The 21,075-nt window shown below is 46.3% G+C and overlaps 1 protein-coding gene across 5 annotated transcripts in view; it reads left to right on the top strand.

Annotated features, from left to right (window-relative positions):
• The window catches only part of DIP2C (disco interacting protein 2 homolog C), a 416,639-nt gene that overhangs the window by 370,771 nt on the left and 24,793 nt on the right, over positions 1-21,075 (top strand). For 2 of the 5 annotated variants that reach the window (XM_043563219.1, XM_043563217.1), the window contains 2 exons: positions 16,442-16,471; positions 17,841-17,902. In XM_043563219.1, coding sequence (XP_043419154.1) covers positions 16,442-16,471; positions 17,841-17,902 — 92 coding nt within the window. Of the gene's footprint in view, positions 1-6,486; positions 7,819-16,441; positions 16,472-17,840; positions 17,903-21,075 lie in introns of those variants that run through there. The other 3 variants (XM_043563220.1, XM_043563218.1, XM_043563221.1) reach the window with 2 other exon arrangements.

The raw sequence follows: 21,075 nt of genomic DNA, 5'->3' as shown, positions 1-21,075 counted from the left end.
GGGTCCCCCAAATACAGGAAAAGGGTTCAGATGGTTGGTGACCAAAAGGGGTGACTGATTGCTGTTTTACCCTATCCCTCTGTCTGGCCAAATCAGCACATACTCTTTGTCCCATTCTTACATGTCGCCTGCCCCCTAAAAAATTCTCCTAACGTGGCTTTCACTTTTAGAACCAGTAGTAACACACCCACCATCTGTCCAAAGAAGAAATGAGCTGAAGCGTCGGCACTTGAGCTATTTCTAGGTGGTAGCCCTTCCCTTGCTGATAGTGAAGCCATGCACTAGGTTGTAAAGTCCACCACCACGGACGGACGGGCTCTGTAGGATCATGGGCGGAGGGACAGGGGAGGCACATTCACGCGTCCCTCTGTAGGGCTGCTCTGGGCGTGTGCTAGGCATGGAGTGACCACGGTGACAGGCAGTTGGCGTCAGACCTGCCGCTTTCCACGTGTGTCTTCCCCTCTGGACACTCTGGAGCTTTGGGGGTAACCACAGGGAGAGCGTAGGGTCCCAGACACCCTGATGGGCTGTCCACCTGTGGGTGAATACCTGTGCCCACCTCACTGTCCGTTCACTTTGGCTTGAGTTGGTGCATTATCAGTCACAGGAAGTTCTAGGTTGTAGCCTGTGCCTTGAACCAGGAACATGGGCTTAGGAGCTCTTTGGTCCTTCCCCTTGAGCTGCGCTCACAGACACAGCCACCCTGCTTCCCAGTCTGCATGCTTTCACGCTGGGGGGACTGGCAGCCGTCTGTCCTGAAGCCTTCATAGCACTTTGTCTTGCAGGGTTGAGAGCAGGCAGCCTGGGCCTGTGGCCCATGTGGCCAGTCTGCACAGCACTGCTCTGCCAGCATAGCTCCAAGCAGAAGCAGGTGGCATGTGAGCCAATGGTCATGGCTGTGCTCCTGGGAAATTCTGCAGAAGCAGGCAGGCTTCTTCTCTGCACGTGGGTTTGCTGACCTTGGTGAAAGTTAGCTAATTAACTGGTTAGTCAGTACGCGGCACGGACTGCCACAGTCTGGCCTGGCACGTGAGCTGGATTTTCACTACCTCTGGCCCTAACAGACCCACTCATTTCCCTGCCAGCCTCTCACTGCGGCCACTCCTGATACCAATTTCTGATTCAATCAAATGCTTAATACCAACCACAGAAACCGGCTCTGCTTGATGTTAGTAAAAGAGACATTTATTAAAAAGAAGTCTGGGCTTCCATTTTTTACTAGGCTGTAGAAGTCACATTCCAACCCTAACAATTAAAAAAATCCGGTTAATATATACAAGTTAAAAGGTTTTATGATCCATCAGAGAGCTGAAGCTTCCAGAAGCGTCAATGAACCGAAGTCCTGTGTGGAGAGAAGAGACCCAAGTTTTCATCCTGGCACAGGAGCGGCAGGAGGAATTCGCCAGAGAGACCAGCCAGAGCGCTGATGCGGCATGTAGTGTGGGGAGGAGGGTGCAAATCCCAAGGGGCACGGCTCCGTCACTCCGCATCCCTGCACCAGCCCTGTCCAGAGGGGTCTGCAGGGCAGGAGAGCCGAGAGAATCCTCTAAGGTTCTTCAGGCCTCCAGTAAAAGCAAAGCAGCAGGATTCTGAAGCCTCAGGAGGGGCCCTGGGAGGGAAACCATTTCCTCTGAGGGGCTGTGGGCCTTCCGTGGGTGGGAAGCAGAGGGACTGAGGGCTGAGCAGGGAGCAGGAATCGAGTACCTTCCTTTGGGCAGCCCCACTCTGCTGGGTGCAGTACTCTGGTACTCTGAAGATGGAGGTGTGTCAGGAGCACGTGCCTCTCAGCCCCCTGGGCCTTCACCAAACACGGCACATTTGCCTTCCAAAGGCTGGACGTTGGGCTGCAGAATGGAGACAGCTGGGGAGAGGCTGGACAGAAGGGAGAACCACCTCATCAGGCAAAAAGCTGGTGTCCAGAGTCTCAGATTCCAACTCTTGGTCCTGCCCTGTCATGAAGCCAGCATTGAATGGCACCTCACTGGTGCTGTTGGGAGAGCCCAGACCACCTGCAGCATACTCACTGAGACACCCAGACGAGGTCAGAGAAGGGTGTGCCCTTTCCAGGAGTAGCGTGTTTGTTACTTCAGTCTCCACTGGTCTTTTAAATGCAATGCTTGCCTTACAGTAAAAACCCAAAAGACATACAGAAAGAAAAGGAAATCTACTATGTGGCCATAAGAAGAAATGGTCAGTAGAGCAGACATGCTGGAATTACCAGCAGCTCTAAAATAACTATGAAATGTATGTTAAAGGATCTAATTGAAAAGGTATACACCTGGCGTGAAGAGATCGCCAAAAGACAGAAACTACAAAAAAGCAAATGGAAATGCTAGAAATGTAAGCTGCAGACATAGGAACAGAAGATTCCACATGGTTCCAGCAGCAGGGGAGAGGGCCAGTGAGTAAACTTCAGGTCCAATCAGTAGAAACTCTCCCAAGTTGAAAGACAAGGAGAAAAGGAAAGGTACAAAATGGACCGGTCTCTGAGATCTCTGGGGTGACCTCAGGTTGTCTGACTCCATGTAGTCTGATCCCAGCAGGGGAGGGAAATGGGACAAAGAGCAGTTTGAATACATAATGGTGAGGACTGATGAGAGGTGTCAACCTACAGACTCGACATCTCAGTGAGCTCCAAGTAAGTAAAAACACACCTGGTCGCATCTTCATCAAATGCCAACATTAGAGATGGTGTTAAAGCAGCTATAAAATGCACAAAGGACAAGAAAAGACAGAAACAATACAAGTCAGAATCCAGTGGAGTGCTGTCTTTAAAGTGCTAAAACCGTTTATCCAGTGAAAGTGCCTCTTGGGAAGAAAACAGATTCTGTAGACAGCGCAAAGCTGAGGGACATCATCTCAGCAAAGTCTGGCTGAGGTGCTCAGGTAGAGGAATCACACGAGGCCGGTCAGACCTGTAGGAGGAAGGGAAGAATGCTTGGAAAGGTAAACACAGGTAAATGTTTGATCTTTTTTCTATCACTGTATAGATACATAAATACCTTACATTTCTTTAAAGACTATTAACTACCCAACGCACAAAAAGACAGTTGAGGCCTCTGAGCCTGAGCAGAAGCAGCACATGGGGCAACAAACCTCGGGGCAGGCAGGGAGGCAGACAGAAATACGCTGCTGTTCATTGTCTTAAAGCAATCTTATGTGAAGGTGGGTTGTGATAAATTATGCAACTTTTAATGTCTACCTCAACAACTAAAACAAAGTGGTCAATAGAGCAGATAAAACGCTATACCCAAAATACTCTGTGCCGGTGGGGGGCGGGGGGGGAAGGAAGAAAGGAGGAACAAAAACAAAAGGGACCAGGAAAAAGTTATATCAACAGTTACATTAAATGTAAATTAAGTAGGCCAGTTAAAAGGCAGAGATTGTCAGGCTAAAAAGATTGAGCTGTATGTAGTTCCAAGAAGCACACCGTAACTTTGAGGGTATTGACAGATTGAAAGTAAACACAAAGTCTGCAAAAGACGAAACAAAACAGATGAACATGGTGCGGGGGGGGGGGGGGGGTGCAGGAAGAGGGGGAGGGAAGGAAAAACAAGATAATAACAGAGAGGGAAGCAAACCATAAGGGACGCTTAACTACAGAGAACAAACCCAGGGTTGCTGGAGGGGAGGTGGGTGGAAGGATGGGCTAAATGGGTGATGGGTGCTAAGAAGGGCACTTGCTGGGATGAGCACTGGGTGTCATATGTAAGAGATCATCACTGGGTTCTACTCCAGAAACCAGATACCACATTGTATGTTAACTAACTTGAATTTAAAACAAAAAACAATGTGTTAGACATAAAGGTTACCAAAAAGTGAACAGGTGTCCATTTCATGATAGTTAAAGGGTCAATTCACCAGTAAAACGAAAATCCTAAATGCATATGCACCCAAAAACTGAGCTTCAAAATACGTGAAACAAAACTGACAGAATTCAGAGGGAAGGGAGATAAATTCAGAGTCATAATTGAAGACTTTACATCTCTCTCCCATTAAAAATCAGCACGTAGAAGATTTTAACAACACTGTGGCCTAACCTGATGTAACGGAAGTTTAAGAACACTGTACTCAATTTTAAACAGAGGGCCCACAAAAAGGTAATAAAGTCTGAAGGAGGTCATTAGAGGTGGAGAGTTAATCTAATAGGGTCGGTGTCCTTACAAGAGGGAGGGAACTCAGGGCTTACACCCTCCCGCACACACAGTGAGGAAAAGCCATGTGAACACAGCAAGAAGGCAGCTGTCAGCAAGTCTGGAAGAGCGCACTCACCAGAACACAACCTTGCCGGTTCCTTGGTCTCTGACTTGTAGCTTCCAGAACCATGAGGAAATAAGTTTCTGTTAAGGCACACAGTCTGTGGTATTTTGTTATGGCAGCCCAAGCAGACTCAGACACCAGCATCTGTGGAGTTGACATTTCTTTCAAACCTGAAAAATTCTCCGAGAAAGACTAGAGAACAATTTTCATTGAATATTAAAAGACTGCAATCACTGAGTATATTCTCTGTGATGTAATTGAACTAGTAATCAATAATAGGAAGATGGCCAAAAATCCTGAAATATTTGGAAATTAGCACACTTATGAATAAGCCATGAATTAGAGAAGAAGTCGTGTGAAAAATTAGGAAACACTTTAAAAGGATTGTTAATGAAAATATACAAATTTTGTTGGTTGCACCTAAAGAAGTGTTCAGCAGTAAATGTTTGTGTTAGGGAAGAGGAGAGTTTAAAATCTATTTAAGCTTCCACCTTAAAAACTCTAGGGAAGAGAAAAAAAATTAAAACCCAAAGTTGAAAACAGAAAATAAAAATGTGGAAATGAATTAAATAGAAAACAGAACAAATGGAAAACTCAGTACAATTAAAAATTGATTCTTTACAAAAATAAACTTGGCAAACTGCTACCAATACTGATCACTAGGAGAAGAGAGAATAATATCACATGCTGGCAAGGACTGGGGCAATTTTTGAAGTCTTTGTGCATCACGGTTGGGGTGTGGGACAGTGCAGCAACTTTGGAGAACAGTTTGTAAGTTTCTTGTATGGTTGCACATGGACTTCCCATATGACCCAGCAGTTCTCTCCTGGGTGTTCACCCAAGAGGAGTGACAGTGTACATCCTCTTCAGGGCTTACACACAACGTGTATAGCAGCTTCGTTCATAATCATCAAGACCTGGAAACAGCTACATATCTATTACCTGAGGACAAGGGGCAGGATGTAGTCTGTTTATGCAGCAACATATCATCATCATCATCATCATCATCATCATCACTGTCATTGTTCTATTATTGAATGGGAGGAATAGACTCCTGCAGGGAACAGCATGGACCTCATGAACAATTTTCTGGGTGAGGGAAGCCAGACACAGAGGTCTGCATACTGTATGAGTTTGAGTTTGTTTCCATGATATCCTGGATAAGGCAAAACTGTAGGCACAACAATCAGATCAGTGTTGCCAGGTGTTGAGGGCCAGGGGAAGGAATTGACCGCAGAGAGGCAGGAGGGACTTTTGGGGTGATGAAACTTTTCTGTGTCCTGTGATGGTGGTTACATGACTATATATTGGCTAAACTCAATCAACCTGTAAACTTAAGGATGAATTTTATTGCATGCAGATTATACCTAAATATATCTGAGAGATCAGGAGTGAGGGAGGGGGGAAAGTACATGTAATAGGGTTGGGGATTTCTTCTATTGGCCAAGATGGAATAGCAGGGTCCAGATTTATCCTCTCTCCTGAAACAAGCAAAGAATGGTCAAATACACAAAGCATGACACTAGATACCAGGGAACAAAGAAGGAAAAGCCTTGAGAGAAGCAAGGTTAGCCCTGTGATTTCTCCAGGTCACTGCTTTGAGACAGCTTCCAGGGCACAATAGACAAGGGCTGAGGGAAGACAGAGCCTGGTGAGCTCTTTGAGTGGAGAGATGGAGCTGAGTCTGAGGAGACAAAGGTGGCTACAGGTAACAGGACAGGGTGCTGCAGAGGAGAGAGACACGGAGAGCTCTGGGGATTCACAGAGGACCTGCCTCAAGTGTTTGTAGAGCATCCTCAAGTATCCCTCTGAACACCAATCAGCATCAATCCTGTTATAAAAGTACTCAAAACCATGAAAGAACCAGCCAAAAGGACTGTAGTGAATACTGCTTGTTCCCAGCAGCTACACTGAGAGTCTCATAATTCATGAGGCACTGGTCAGGTCCCACCTAACAAATATTTAAAGCAAGAACCAGGAAGATCAAGCTCTTTCCAAGTAATTTGACTTAGAACAAAGTTCAAGAAGATTTATAGGGATTAAAAAAATACCCAACACCCAGTAAGGTCAAATTTAATAAATGTCTGATATACTATTAAAAATTACACAAAACATGTAAATACCACAGTGAGGAGAGAGAATAGTCAATCAAAACTGAAGTAAACTGATGCAGATGTTAAATTTACAGACAAGGACACTAAAAGAGTTATTTTAACTATGTTCCAGATATTCAAAAAGTTAAGAAGAGTCATGGAATGTTAAAGAGGGGGAAAAAGCCAATTGAACTTCTAGAAAGGAAAACTACAATATTTGGGATGAAAAATATAATGATGGAATCGATGGCAGAAGAAAGTATTGGTGAACTTGAAGACATAGCAATGGAAACTTTGCAAAATAAAACATAGAAAAAAATTTAATGGTAAGAACATCAGTGAACTGTGGGGGTAACTTTAGGTGACTTAATATAAGAAGCTTGGAGTCCCCAAAAGCGGAAGAAGGAGTCTGTACCCAGGAAAAAAATATATGAAGAACTATTTTAATTTTGATGGAACTATAAACCCACAAATCTCAAAGCTCAGCTACCTCCAATATAACATGAAGGAAACTGCTTACGTTGCTCAAAACCAGTGTTACAGGGCATATCTTAAAAGCCTCCAGATGGGGGGAAAAGGCAAGTTGCGTACAAAGGAACAATGATAGGGATCATTTCATATTCCTTATCAGAAATGATGTGAAAAAGACAGTAGAGGACATCTTTACAGAAAGAAAAGAACTATCAACCTAGAATTTTACACTCAGTGGGTATATCTTTCAAGAACACAGGCTAACTACTTTTTTTAGCCACAGGAAAAAAAGCTGAGGATTTACCATCAGCATACCCACGCAGGAAGACATATTAAAATCCTTTCAGAGAAGAAATGATACCAGATTGAAATCTGGATCTGTACAACAAATGAGTAGTGTTGGAAATGGCAGCTGCATTGGTAAACATATAAGACTTTTAGCACTGCTTAAATCTCTTTAGAAGATTATCAATGGCTTATACAGAAATGGTGAATATGTGGTGAGGTTTATCATATGTGAAAATCAGTATGACAACTGTCCAGAGGTTGGGAAGGGAGAAATGGAAGTATAAGGTCACAGGGTTTCTATACCATACATAAAGTGGCATAATATCACTTGAAGGTAGGCTGTGGTAAAGGTGTGTGCCATAAACCCAAAAGTGACCATGAATTTTGTTTTCTTTAAGCAGGTAATAAACTAATAAGCCAACAAGGGAGATAAAATGCACCTATAAAGCAATACTAAATACAAAACAAGTCTGAAAAGAAGGGCAAAAATATAGATGGAATGAATAAAAAAAGATGGATTTAAACTTGACCACGTTAGTAATTCAATAAATATAAATGGTCTAAACACCCCAAGTAAGATGCAGAGATCATGGTATTGGATTTTTAAAGAGCAAACCCTAACTATATGTAGCCTACAACAAACACGTTTTAAATTTTTTTTAATGTTTATTTATTTTTGACAGAGCATGAGTGGGGGAAGGTCAGAGAGAGAGGGAGACACAGAATCTGAAGCAGGCTCCAGGCTCTGAGCTGTCAGCACAGAGCCCGCCGCGGGGCTAGAAATCACAGACTGCGAGATCATGACCTGAGCCAAAGTCTGATGCTCAACCAACTGAGCCACCCAGATGCTCCCTTTTTTTTTTAATTTTTTTAATGCTTATTTATTTTTGGCAGAGAGACAAACACGTTTTAAACACAAATAGATTAAAAGGAAAAGGACAGAAAAGTTGTACCATACTAACCTTAAAGGAGAGCTGAAGTGGCTATGTGATTATCTAGCAATATTAATTTCAAAACAGAGAATACTGCAGGGATGGAGAAGGTAATTATAAGAAGGTAATTTAGTATATACAAGAAAGAAAGTGAATCTACAATCCAAAACCTTCACAGGAGAGAGAGAGAAAAAAAGAATGTCTAGGCTCAGATGATTTCACAGAAAAAATACCAATCCTAGAAAAACTTGTTCAGAAAAGAGGAAAATGGAACACTGTCCAACATGTTTTATGAAAGGAGCATAACCTAAATACCAGTATCTGACAAAAATTCTCAAAGTGGGGTGCCTGGGTGACTCCGTTGGTTAGGTGTCCAACTTCAGCTCAGGTCATGATCTTGTAGTCCATGGGTTTGAGCCCTGCATCAGGTTCTGTGCTGACAGCTCAGAGCCTGGAGCCTGCTTCAGATTCTGGGTCTCCCTCTCTCACCGCCCCTCCCCTGCTCATGCTCTGTCTCACTTTGTCTCTCAAGAATAAACAAACATTAAAAAAAATTCCCAGAAAGTAAAATCCAGGCCAGTATCCCACATGAAAGAAATTCTCAACAAAATACTAGCATATTAAATGCAGCAACATATACAAAGAGTAGTACATCAGGAGTACCTGGGTTGCTCAGTCAGTCTAGCATCCAACTCTTGATTTTGGCTTGGGTCATGGGCCCCACATTGGGCTCTGTGCTGAGTTTGGAGTCTGGGATATTCATTCTCTCTCTCCCCCCTTCCCCTGCTCGTTCTCTCCCTCCCTCTCTCTCAAAATAAGCATTTTTTTAAGTTAAAAGTGCATCCTAACCAAACATGTTGTAGCTCAGGAATACACAGTTGCTTTATCATTTAAAAACAGTGTGATTCATATTAACAGAATGAAGGAGAAAAATAATATAGTATGATGTATCCATAGATGCAGGAAATGCATTTGATAGAATTCAGTGCTCATTCATGGGATAACTAGGAAGACAATCTGAGAAAATTATTCAATCTGAGCTAAAACATAAAAAAGCTGGAACCTCATACTCAGTGGTCCACTTTGAGAGCTTTTCCCCTAAAATCAGGAACATTAGCATTGTATTAGAAGTCCTAGCCAATGTGATAAGGCATAAAAAGCCCAAACTCTGGAAGTGGAGAGCTAAAGTTTGGTTTTTTTCAGACTGCTGCATAGTGAATGTAGAAACTCCCATGGAACTACGAAACTACAATTGCTAGTGTGTGAAGTTACAAAGACACAAAATAAAATTCATACATGGCACCAAAGCAGACACTCAGATCAATGGAACAGAATAGAGAACCCAGAAATGGACCCACAAATGTATGACCAACTAATCTTTGATAAAGCAGGAACTAATATCAAATGGAATAAAGACAGTCTCTTCAGAAAGTGGTGCTGGGAAAACTGGACAGCAACGTACAGAAAAATGAACCTGGACCGCTTTCTTACACCATACACAAAAATAAACTCAAAATGGATGAAAGACCTAAACGTAAGATGGGAAGCCATCAAAATCCTTGAGGAGAAAGCAGGCAAAAACCTCTTTGACCTTGGCCACAGCAATTTCTTATTCAACACATCTCCAGAGGCAAGGGAAAACAAAGTAAAAATGAACTATTGGGACCTCATCAAAGTAAAAAGCTTCTGCACAGCGAAGGAAACAACCAGCAAAACTAAAAGGCAACCAATAAAATGGGAGAAGACATATCTGATAAAACAACATATCAGATAAAGGGTTAGTAGCCAAAATCTATAAAGAACTTATCAAACACCCAAAAAACAAATAATCCAGTGAAGAAATAGTCAAAAGACATGAATAGACACTTCTCCAAAGAAGACATCCAGGTGGCCAACTGACACATGAAAAAAATGCTGAACATCATTCATCATCAGGGAAATACACATCAAAACCACAATGAGATACCACCTCACATCTGTCAGAATGGCAACATTAACAACTCAGGCAACAACAGATGTTGGCAAGGATGTGGAAAAAAAGGATCTCTTTTGCATTGTTGGTGGGAATGCAAGCTAGTGCAGCCACTCTGGAAAACTGTCTGGAGGTTCCTCGAAAAACTAAAAATAGAACTACTCTATGACCCAGTAATTGCACTACTAGGCATTTATCCACAGGATGCAGTGTGCTGTTTCAAAGGGACACATGCACCCCCATGTTTATAGTAGCACTATCAACAATAGCCAAAGTATGGAAAGAGCCCACATGTCCATTGACGGATGAAGATGTGATATGTACACACACACACACACACAATGGGGTACTACTCGGCAATCAAAAAGAATGAAACTTGCCATTTGCGTCTATGTGGATGGAACTAGAAGGTGTTATGCTAAGTGAAATTAGAGAAAGACAAAAATCATATGACTTCACTCACATGAGGACTTTAAGATACAAAACAGATGAACATAAGGGAAGGGAAGCAAAAATAATATAAAATAGGGAGGGGGACAAAACACAAGAGACTTAAATACAGAGAACAAGCAGAGAGTTGCTAGAGGGGTTGTGGGAGGGGGGATGGGCTAAATGGGTTAGGGGCATTAAGGAATCTACTCGTGAAATCATGGTTGCCCTGTACAGTAACCAACTTGGATGTAAATTTAAAAATAATCTTTTTTTAAGTTTAGACATAAAAAATTGTATTTCTATGCATCCTGATGTTTATGGCAGTGTTATTTACAGTAGCCAAAATATGGGAACAGCTCGAGTGTCCGTTAGTAGATGAATACAGAAGATAATATGTGGTATATATGTACATACACACACACAATGGAATACTAGCCATAAAAAGGAATGAAATCTTGACATTTGCAGCAACACGGTTGGATCCTGGAGGGTATTCTAACTGAAATAAGTCAGTGAAAGACACATACCATATGATTTCATCGATATGTGGAATTTAAGAAACAAACTAACATGGCGAGGGGAGGGGAAAGACAACCCAGAACACAGAATTTTTTTGAGAGAGAGAGAAAGGGCAAGAGCATGAGCAGGGGAGGGATAGCAGGGAGAGAGAGGATCTCAAGCAATCTCTGTGCTCAGTGCAGAGCCTGCCTCAGGGCTCGATCCCATCAACCTGAAATCACGACCTGCGCGAAAATCAAGAGTCAGACCCTTGACTGACTGAGCCACCCAGGTTCCCCCCCAAACACTGACTCTTAACTATAGAGAGCGTCTGATGGTTATCAGAGGGGAGGTGGGGGTGGGTGATGGGGATTAAGGATGCACTTGTGATGGGCACCAGGTATTGTGTGAAACTGTTGAATCACTGTATTGTACACCTGAAACTAATATAACACTATATGTTAACTATACTGCATTTAAAATACAACAAAAATACAATATTTCTATAGAGTAGCAATGAACAACCAGAGAATGAAATTTTTAAAATGCCATTTATAGTAATACCCAAAACCGCGAGTACTTAAGAATGAAAGGCACACTTAAAGGTGTACACTAAAATCACAAAGTATTGCTGGAAGAAATGAAATTCTAATAAATGAATGGATGCGCCATATTCATGGGGTGGGAGACTCAGTATTTTTAAGATGACTTTTTTTCCCCCAAAATTGATCAGTCTCATCAAAATCTAAGAAGGCTTTCCTGAAGAAAGTGACAAAATGGTTCTAAAGGTGTTACAGAATTGCAAAACAGGATAACCAGTCTTGAAAAAGAACAGTGTTGGAAGGACTTACCTATCTGATTTCAAAACTCGCTCTAAAGCTGTGGCGATCGACACAATGTGACAGTGGCATCGAGGGAGACCTGCAGGGAAAAGCAAAACGGCAAAAACAAAGTAACCTGGGAAAAAAAAAAAGAATCCAGAAATAGACCCACCATGTTACCAAGTCCACTGAGTAGGGAAAGAAAAGGTTTTTTGACCAATGGCCCTGGAATGACTGAAGATTTATATGGGTGTGAGTAACCTCAATCCCTTTCTCGGACAATCCATGAAATTCAGCTCTAGGTGGATGATAGACATGGACGTCCGTAATGAAACTTGTAGAACACAGCTTCCAGGGGCGCCTGAGTGGCTCAGTTGATTAGGCATCCGACTTTGGGTCAAGTCACAGTTAGTGAGTTCGAGCCCCGCGTTGGGCTCTGTGCTGACAGTGCAGAGCCTGGAGCCTGCTCCGAATTCTGTCTCTCTCTGCCCCTCCCCCACTCAAGCTCTCTCAAAAATGAATAAACGTTTAAAAATTAGAATAACACTTCGAGGAGATACAAAAAGACTATGATGTGGGATATACAAAGATTTCTTAGGGCACAAAACACTAAGCATAAAAGGAAAACAATGTACTGGACTTTATCAAAGTTAAAATTAATTTTAATATATTAAAGATAATTAATAGAAGAAATACAGACTGGGAAAGTATATTTGTAATAACATATCTGACAAAGGACTTGTGTTTATATATATTAAAAACTACAACAACAAAAAGGAAACCTATTAAAATAAGCAGCAAAAGGCTCAAATGAGCACTTCACAGAAGGAGCTGTACAAAGGACCAATGAGTGCATAGAACATGGTCAGCATCTGTAGTCATCAGGAAAGTGCGGATTACAACCCCGTGGTGTGCTTGTGTAGACAGCGCATGCTTTAAAATCAGCACAATACCAAACCGGTGAGCACAGCCCCTGCGGGGTGACCTGTGGATCTGGGAAGCATTCCATACTCTGTGTAATTCCTGAAGTCCTTCCTACCTCGAAGAAAAAGGAAACGAGTCAAAGCACAACATGCCGTATTCAATTGAAATTGTGATTTTTCACTACCAAAAAAAAAAAAAAAAATTGGTGATTCCATTTCTCACCTCCTAGAATAATTAAAATCCAAAAGGCTGACAGCACTAGATGTTGGTAAAGCTGCAAACCAACTATAATCCTTATTCATTGCTGGTTGGAGACACATCGAGCGATTTTTATAAGTGCATTTCAGCCCCGTGAGCCAGCATGTCTCCGTGCGCACCCAAAAGATATTAAAACACGTCTACAAACATATTTGTACAAATACATTTGTACAAGCTTTTTCATGACAGCCCGGAACTGGAAATAACCCAAATGTTCAACAGCAGCAGGATACAAGAATGTGTGATAGAGGACATACTCACACGATACGTCCCCCAGAACTTGGAGGAGTGAGCTGCTGGTGCAATGGAGGATTCCAGAATCCTCATGTTCAGTGAAAGAAGCAAGACTCAGTGCGCACTGTATTACTTTGTATGAAGTCCAATGACAGGTTAAACTAGTCTCTGGTGTTAGAAATCTCAAAGCTGCAGCCTCTTAGGGTATGGTGTGAGGGAATTTGTATACACTGCCTGGGGTGGTAGTTACAGGGGTGTATACGGTTGTCAGAATTCACGTAACCAAATATGAAAAACCTGTCTATTTTGTTGTGTGTAAATTATACCTCAATTAAAATGTTGAAGAAATCATTGTTAATACACAGATTTGCCTGGAGGGCCAAACATCCTGGCTGGGGTCCTGCAGGCAGGAACCCTACTCCAAATTCAGCTGCCAGAGTGGCCAGTGATGAGCCCCTGTGCTGTGCTCAGATGCCCCTGCATGCTCCCCGGAACCCACCCCGGGAACCTGCCTTCCATGACCTCCATTTATGGAAAACTTCCTCCAACACGCAGCACAGTAGATATGCCCAACATCAGTGCTTTGGAATTGTGACTGTTCCACACATTTCCAGTGAGCAATTTATTACTTAGGTTTTAAGGAATTTATTACTTTCAGCTTTAAGGGGCTGTGTGCTAATATTAGATTGTGCTAACTGTGGTGTGTGAGTTGCTTATTAGTTAAGCACTGCCTGGCTGAAGCTTTCAAAGTAAGTTCCTTGTTGGGGTTTTGTTCAGGGTGTGAGTCTGTATATCTTTAGCTGACATTGAGATATAACTCATTTGTTCAATTAGTGCTTAATGCCTGACTGATAACTGTACCTCTAGAAAAAATGATTTTTAGTATGAATACGTCTGTACATGACATGTCTATTGTACAGTGGAACCTTAGAGTGAGTCCTTTTTCCTGATTAATATAACTTAAAATTTAAACATGCTTTGTGTTCATTTCTGAATAAGGTCGATTGGAATGGGTGCATTTTCTTTCCTGCTGGTGCTTTCTGCTTGATGATCTCTAAATTCTTGAGGGCACTTTTATCCATTTGGGATCTCCTTAAAGCTCCAGCTTGCATCCTTTGGCAAAGTGAAATTAATTTTGTGACAGTGAGGAAACTTTGCTAGATGTACAGTCCCTCATACGTATCTTGAAATCTCGAATTCGTGTACCTTAGGGCTTTTGAAGTTTGGAAACACCTATATACTAACCCTTTACCTATTCCTTCCCATAGCCCTCGTTGATGTAGTACACCGCTTTTGCTCCTGGTGCTGAGTTGTTCCCTCTGTGCTTATACAAGTTGGGAAGTTCATTCCTAGTCATACGTATTGTTCTCCGAAATACTGCCTTGAGCCATCGCAACAAAATCTGTGAATTAAAATAATTTAGAGGGAATATGGGCTTATTTTGATCCAGTTAGACTCTCAAATACGGAGAACAAACTTGGGGTTGATGGGGGGGTGAGGGATGGGCTAACTCGGTGATGGGCACGAAGGAGGGCACTTGCTGGGGTGAGCACTGGGTGTCATATGTAAGAGGTGAATCACTGGGTTCTCCTCCTGAAGGCAAGACTGCACTGTATGTTCACTAACTTGAGAATAAAAAAAAATATGTTTGCGATTCAAGGAATCGTGAAGGGATTTATTTAAAACATTGCATTCGGCTGGAATAGATCCCAAGTCCTGGGTTCCTTTGAAGCGCACATGCCTTTCCCTGGTTCTTTCTTGGTGTCCTACGTCAGCTCCCGGTCAAGAAGGCAGCAGCCGTAGATACTGGTGGGAGGCAGTGACAGGAGCAGGGAGCCCTTGTTTGAAACCTGGAACCGTTGCTGTTTCTCTAGGCTCGCCCCGCCTCCGTGTTGAGCGGCGATAGCTTTCCAGTCTGGCTTTGTGTGCCACTGCCCACAGCCCAGGAAACCCAGCTGATGACTACCTTTTATCGCTGCTGTCATGGAGTCTGGCTAGAAGTGGTGGTTGCGGGGTGGGGTTGGCGCCAGTGGCTGTACGTCAGCGCAGTGCTCGTGGGATGGTGTCCACTCTGTGCTTCTGGACACATCGGATCAGACCCCTCGGTCACCTGGGGAAACACGTGGCACTACGGGAGCTGACTCCAGGCGCTTTCTGGAGTGCTTCTGTCATGCCAGTGTAGGTCATTTAAAAGGGGTAGAGGCGGGCACCAAAATCATGGAAGATGAGAGAAAAATGGAAGGCAGTGTCTTTGAGGGGTTGCCCCAGGGTCCCGGGAAAACCCTCATCAGACAGCTGACCGGGACCCTGTGCAAGCCTGGTGCTTGGTTCCTTCATGCTTCAAGTGTACTTTGGCCTCTTGCATCCTGCCTTGTGGATGAGCAGGGCTAGGCACCCTGATTTTAGATGTAAACGTGTCCAGGCTCTCCTTCGTGATTGTCTTAGGAGACTTAGGGCTGCAGTGGACCTGGAACAACGTGGGGGCTGAGGGGTGCAGACCCCCGCACAGTGGAAAATTCACAGAACTTCGGACTCCCCCCAAATTTACTAATAGCCTGCTGTTGACCAGAAGCCTTGGTGATACCATAGACAGCCAATTAACACCTATTTTGTGTGTTATGGGTATTATATACCGTATTCTTGCAGTAAAGCAAGCTAGAGAAGCAAAAGTGTTACTAAGAAAATCATGAGGGGAAAGGAAATACATTAGCAGCACTGCCCTGTATTTCTCTGAAGCAGCCCGCATGGAAGCTACCCTGCTTAGTTTAAACCCAGGCTGTTCAAGGGGCAACTGTGTTTCAGTGAGGGAACGTTCAACAGATTGGGCCAGTAAGATTCATATTTCCAATTGCCTCAGAAAAGAAAAGAAGCTTAGAGCACCATAAAATTAAACTGTCTGGTAATACCATCGACCTCATGTATGAAAGAAACTACTCGGGTCTGTGTGTCCACGATCAGTCATTCTGTGGCTCTCTTCCGTTGCTCTGTGGGTATGTTGACATCTAAGATTTTTTTCTTTTTTTTTTTCTTTAGCCTTTAATGGTACAGTGATTGATTTTAACGATTTCCATATTTGACATTGTTTTTGATCTTCTTTTTACTTTGTTCCCTGCTTTTTGCGTTCTCCTCCCCACCCCCCCTTCCTCATCCCATTTTAATTGTTGGGTTGTTCTGTCTGCGTGTCTGTGTGTCGCTTCCCTGTGGTCCTGTTGGTGTGGCGTTCTCTCCTTTCTTCTTGTTCCCGCCCTGCTGCTGTAGCCCCACAGGCTGTGGAAGGCGGCCGAGCAGGTAGGGGACCTTCCTGTACGTCCACACCAGTGCCCCCCTCCCCGCCGTCTGGTCAGCTTCCAGCAGTGGGACAGACCAGAAGTGGAGTGCGGAGCCTGGCTGGGGTGTGCGGGCCGCGGGCGGAGGACTGGCACCCGGCATGACCTGCTCTCCCAGACCTCCTCGAACGTCGCGCACTCGCGACAGACACTTCCGTGTGCACAGTCAGTGGTTTCCCTGCCGGTTTGGGGGTTCTGTCCGTTTTGCTCCACTTCCTGTGTTTAGGGACCCGTTTCCTGACTTGTTTGCTTCTGAATCGGCCTTCGGTGGCACTGTGTTCTGCATTACTCAGAACGTCAGAGCCCTTCCCCACCCCGCGCTGGTCTGTGACACGGCTCCCCCGGGGAGTCCCAGGTCTGCATCACACGGGGTGGAAGCTCCTGCCGAGGCCGGCTGCGTGTGCTGCTCCCCATGTCTGCGGGGGGAGACCGTGACCAGGAGGGGCAGGAGCAGCACGTTTTAACGGAGGTGTCTTTACCTTAGTCTTGTGCGGCACGTGGTTAAGATTTGCCGCTGGGGAATTTTAGCATACTTCTTCAAATAAGTTGTGAGGGCTGTGGCACTTTTTGGAAACGTGTTTGGGGCCCCATCTTTTTCTACCCAGGGTACCGCATTGCCTTCCCAAGAAAACAGAGGTAGAATTTGGGTTTGTAATATAGCTTTAATTACGTAGCTCTTCCATTGAAATCGCTGGTGAGAAGTCAACCCAGCATGTTGTGGAGGGATTCACGGTGCCGAGAGAAGATCTGTGGACCCCCCCGTGTTAGATCGCGCAGTTCACAGGGTGCTCCCGGGCTCACTGGGCTGTTGACACAGCACACGCCTCCCTGACCTGTGTCCCAGACAAAGATGACCTCCCTCTGCTGGAGGAGAGCCAAGGCACAAGCAGGGTTTCCTTCTCAAGCTGTGAGTTCATGTCATGTGTTTGGCTTCAACATCCTGACCTCTAAAAATATATCTTTTGGGGTGCCTGTGGTAGGAACTTCTCAGCAAACGAGGCTTCCATCCCTGACGGCCTGCTAGCCAGACGTCTGGGCAGTTCCAGCCCTCTTCCATTGGGCAAGACGTGTGGCACGTGTCTTGTCCTTCTTATTTTTGTAAATGTGACTGATAGTTCAGCTGTGTGCAAGTCCAGCCTAATCCTAGTAAAATGTTCCTTTCAGAACTGAGGTTATCAGACTGGAAGGTAGCAGGCATCTCGGAGGGAATTGTGCATTTAGTGCTTTTAGGTGGAGATTTTAGCAAAGAAATGCTCACTAACTGGTAGGAAGCACAGCCCCGGTTCCTCCCGCACAAACTTGAGCTAACCACACTGTCTCCTTGCTTGCAGGGGACCTCGGGACCTGACCCAACCACCGTGTATGTTGACATGCGAGCTCTGAGGCACGACAGGTACGATGTGCTTCCGGGTTTGTGTCTTGATGGCCCCGCGTGCGGGGCTGTCGAGGGGGGAAGGAGCTCGGTGTCCGTCCTGTCTGAGCATGGTGGCCCCAGGCCAAGCAGGAGAGCTGGGCCAGCCTGAGCCGCGGCATCCCTCCGCTTGTGCTCTGTTCCCGCGGGGCAGGCGACTCTGTGCCTGGACCCTGAGGTCTGCAGCGGGGGTGGGGGTGGGGGGGGGTGACCACACCTGCTGCTCTTCCTTCACCACTCTGGCTGGGGACAGAGTCATACCTTTTCAAGTCCCCAGTGCGCCGCCCACGTTCCTTTACTTGAATTGTAATTTTTTGTGAAGACGTTTCTGTGGAAAATTAAAACAGGACTGAAGTTACCTTCTGTGCAGCTTCCCAAGCAGCCTTGAGCAGAAATGAAAGGGGGTCCTTTGTAAGTTTACCTCAGACTGGGAGGGGGCAGTGGGGGGCGTGGAAGCAAGGTGAGGACCTTCCCGGGAATTTCCTCCCCAGCCAGGAGGAGGATGCGCTGTCTTTCCTACAGACTCCCCCTCAAATAGACTGTTTCTTTTTGGTAACGAGGGACATGCCCGGTCATTGTTGCACTGGGACCAGTGAGCGTAGACCTCACACGGGTGTGACCCGTAAATGACCAGTGGGGGCCGATGGATGTGTGGTGATGGCCAGAGGCCGCGTGTCTCCCTCCCTTGCCTACGAATGTGTGTCCTCGTGCTGTACAACAGTGGGAAGAAGGGAGTTCATGGTCACAGCTGGTGGCCTGGGCGTGCTCCTGGAGGAACACGGAGTCGTCGTGTGGGTGTGTTGGGAGCGGGCTTGTGGAGACTGAGGGGTGGCCCGTGCACACGCCAGCCAGCCTGGAGAGGACCACCCCGACTCTCATGGGCATTCCCAACAGGGCTTGTGCCCCGTGGATGTTGGGCTGTGCCTGCTGAGCACAGTTCGGGGAGTAGGGTGGCCGGCATCCGTGAGATGGGGGCTGGGGACACAGACGAAACTCTCCTGTTGGGCACAATCAGCCCCCCACGTGCCATCGCAGTGGGCTGATGTTGGGAGGCACCACCTGTGTTCAGCCAGCCACGTCCCACCTGGCGCCTGGGGCCCTCGTTTCAGACCCTTCTGTTCAGGGGGCACCAAGGTTAGAGCCCTCTGGCGGAGGCCCCTCCCGGAGGCCGAGGGCAGAGACTAGCACGTGCCCACTGCCCCTCGCCGGCTACCCCGCCACGAAGTCTCATCTGGAGCATCTTCATGGTTCAGAAACTTGGCTTTGAGGCGTTCACATAACTTGCTCCAGGGGCACATACACATTTTCACGTAGTAACTTCTGGGCTTTAGGACAAATTGACTTTCCCCCCTAGAAAAGTAACCTGGAAATAATATTGTGATATTATGCCTCTTATATTTTCTTGGACGGGGGCTCATCCAAGAATCCCTGTTTGAGTAACGCGCCGTTTTGTGTGTGGCCTGGAGCTCGAAACACACGGGGAGCAAACACCTGGGTCAAACCACGGCCCTTTCCCCCAGGAGGGTGGCCTGCAGCCACGGAGCCATCAGAGCAGAGGCTGTCATCTTGTGTCCACGGGTCCCAGAGCATCAGGGGTGGTGGGACTCGGGGGCTGAGTTTTCTTTCCTGGAGAAGAGCAGAACGGTAGGCACTGCCTGCGGTGCCCGTGACCTTGCCTTCCGAGGTCCTCGACATATCTTTCCGTGGAGGAAACGTGCCACGGGGCAACATGAGGTGGAATCAGGAGTGGGGGCGTGGCTGAGGGGGTGGGGGCCGCCTCAGATGCAGGAAGCGCTCCGTGGAGACTTTCCGGTTCTCCGACCCTGGAGTCAGTCCGGCGGCCTCTTAAGTGACACTTCTGTCCTAACCTGTAATCTCAGGTGCTTTTCTCTGACGAGGTCATCTGAAAATGAAGGAAACGTCCTCGTGAACCTGCTGGCAGTCGCACGTTTCAGAGAGAACTGGGTGGTGCTGCTGATCACCGTGGCCCGTGGTCACGTGGATTCGTGTCAGGGCGCCCAGCTGGCTGCCGGGGTCAGGATGCACCGGAGGCATCCGCGTGTGCCCTGCCCAGGCCGCTCCCAGGAGAGCCCAGGGCTGCACACTTGTCGCTCTGGTTTGGCCGCCCGCCCGCCAGTGACGCTGTCTCACGTCCTCGCCTCTCTCCCCTGCCATCCAAAGACACAGGTGGCCCAGAGCTGAGGGAGGTCTTCAGACCCCAAAAGTTTTGTGCTGGACTTAGCTCCCCTGCCCCTCTTTCCGCGTTTGACTTCCGGAAACCAAAGCCAAGCGGCCCTGGAACCTGATGGAGCCACTCCTGCAGCGAGGCCTGTCCCCGGAGCCTCCCTGCGGGTGCTTTCTCGGGGTCCTTCGCTGCCTCTTCCCGAGGGCCGACTTCCCACGACCTGTGACCTGTAATCGACCTTCCAGCCAGGCTATGGGCCGGTCAGGGTTCCGCCCGGGCCCTGCTTCTCTGAAGCAGAAAACCTCCGTGGCACCTCCCCCTCACCTGTCAGGTTCCTGCCTCCTGGGCCGATTCTCGTCCTGTGCGGTGAGCCATGCCCCCGGGGCCTCCGGTCTCCACGCCAACCCCTGACTTTCAAGTCCAGTCCAATTCAAACACCATCAACCCTGAATATTCCCTAGAGAAGCTGTCCTCCAGCGTGCAGTCTCTAGCCTCACTTCTGACCTTTGTCAACATGTAACACGTGTGCCCTACGCTGCAGCTGATGGCGACAGAGAGGCTCTGCGGTCCGAGTGAACGGGGTTCACCTCTGGGCAGGCCCTGTGACCTCAGTGTCCCTGTGCTCAGAGTGGGTGTGGTAAAGCCAGCCTTCCCAGGGACCCGTGGGGCCACAGCACCAGGGTGACCGGGGGTCCTGGCAGGGTGCAGGTGAAACAGAGCTTTGAAAATATTGACACTCTGTCTTGTCACCATTAGTGTAAAAAAAAAAAATGGGGCTCTTGTCCTGACTTCCACTGTATGAAGATTCAGTTGTGGGATTAATTACTCTTCCTGCTGCTCTAGAACACTCACTGGGAGCCCCAGGGCACCTACGTAATTATGATCTAATTAACTTGGAGAGGGTTAGCCTGTCAGCGTGTTAAGTGCAGTATCCCCAGAAAGAGACTGCATTCTCATATGCACGCATGGA

The sequence above is a fragment of the Prionailurus bengalensis genome, chromosome B4 (assembly GCF_016509475.1).
Source record: "Prionailurus bengalensis isolate Pbe53 chromosome B4, Fcat_Pben_1.1_paternal_pri, whole genome shotgun sequence".
Taxonomy (NCBI): domain Eukaryota; kingdom Metazoa; phylum Chordata; class Mammalia; order Carnivora; family Felidae; genus Prionailurus; species Prionailurus bengalensis.
This window is presented reverse-complemented; position numbering and strand designations above follow the sequence as displayed.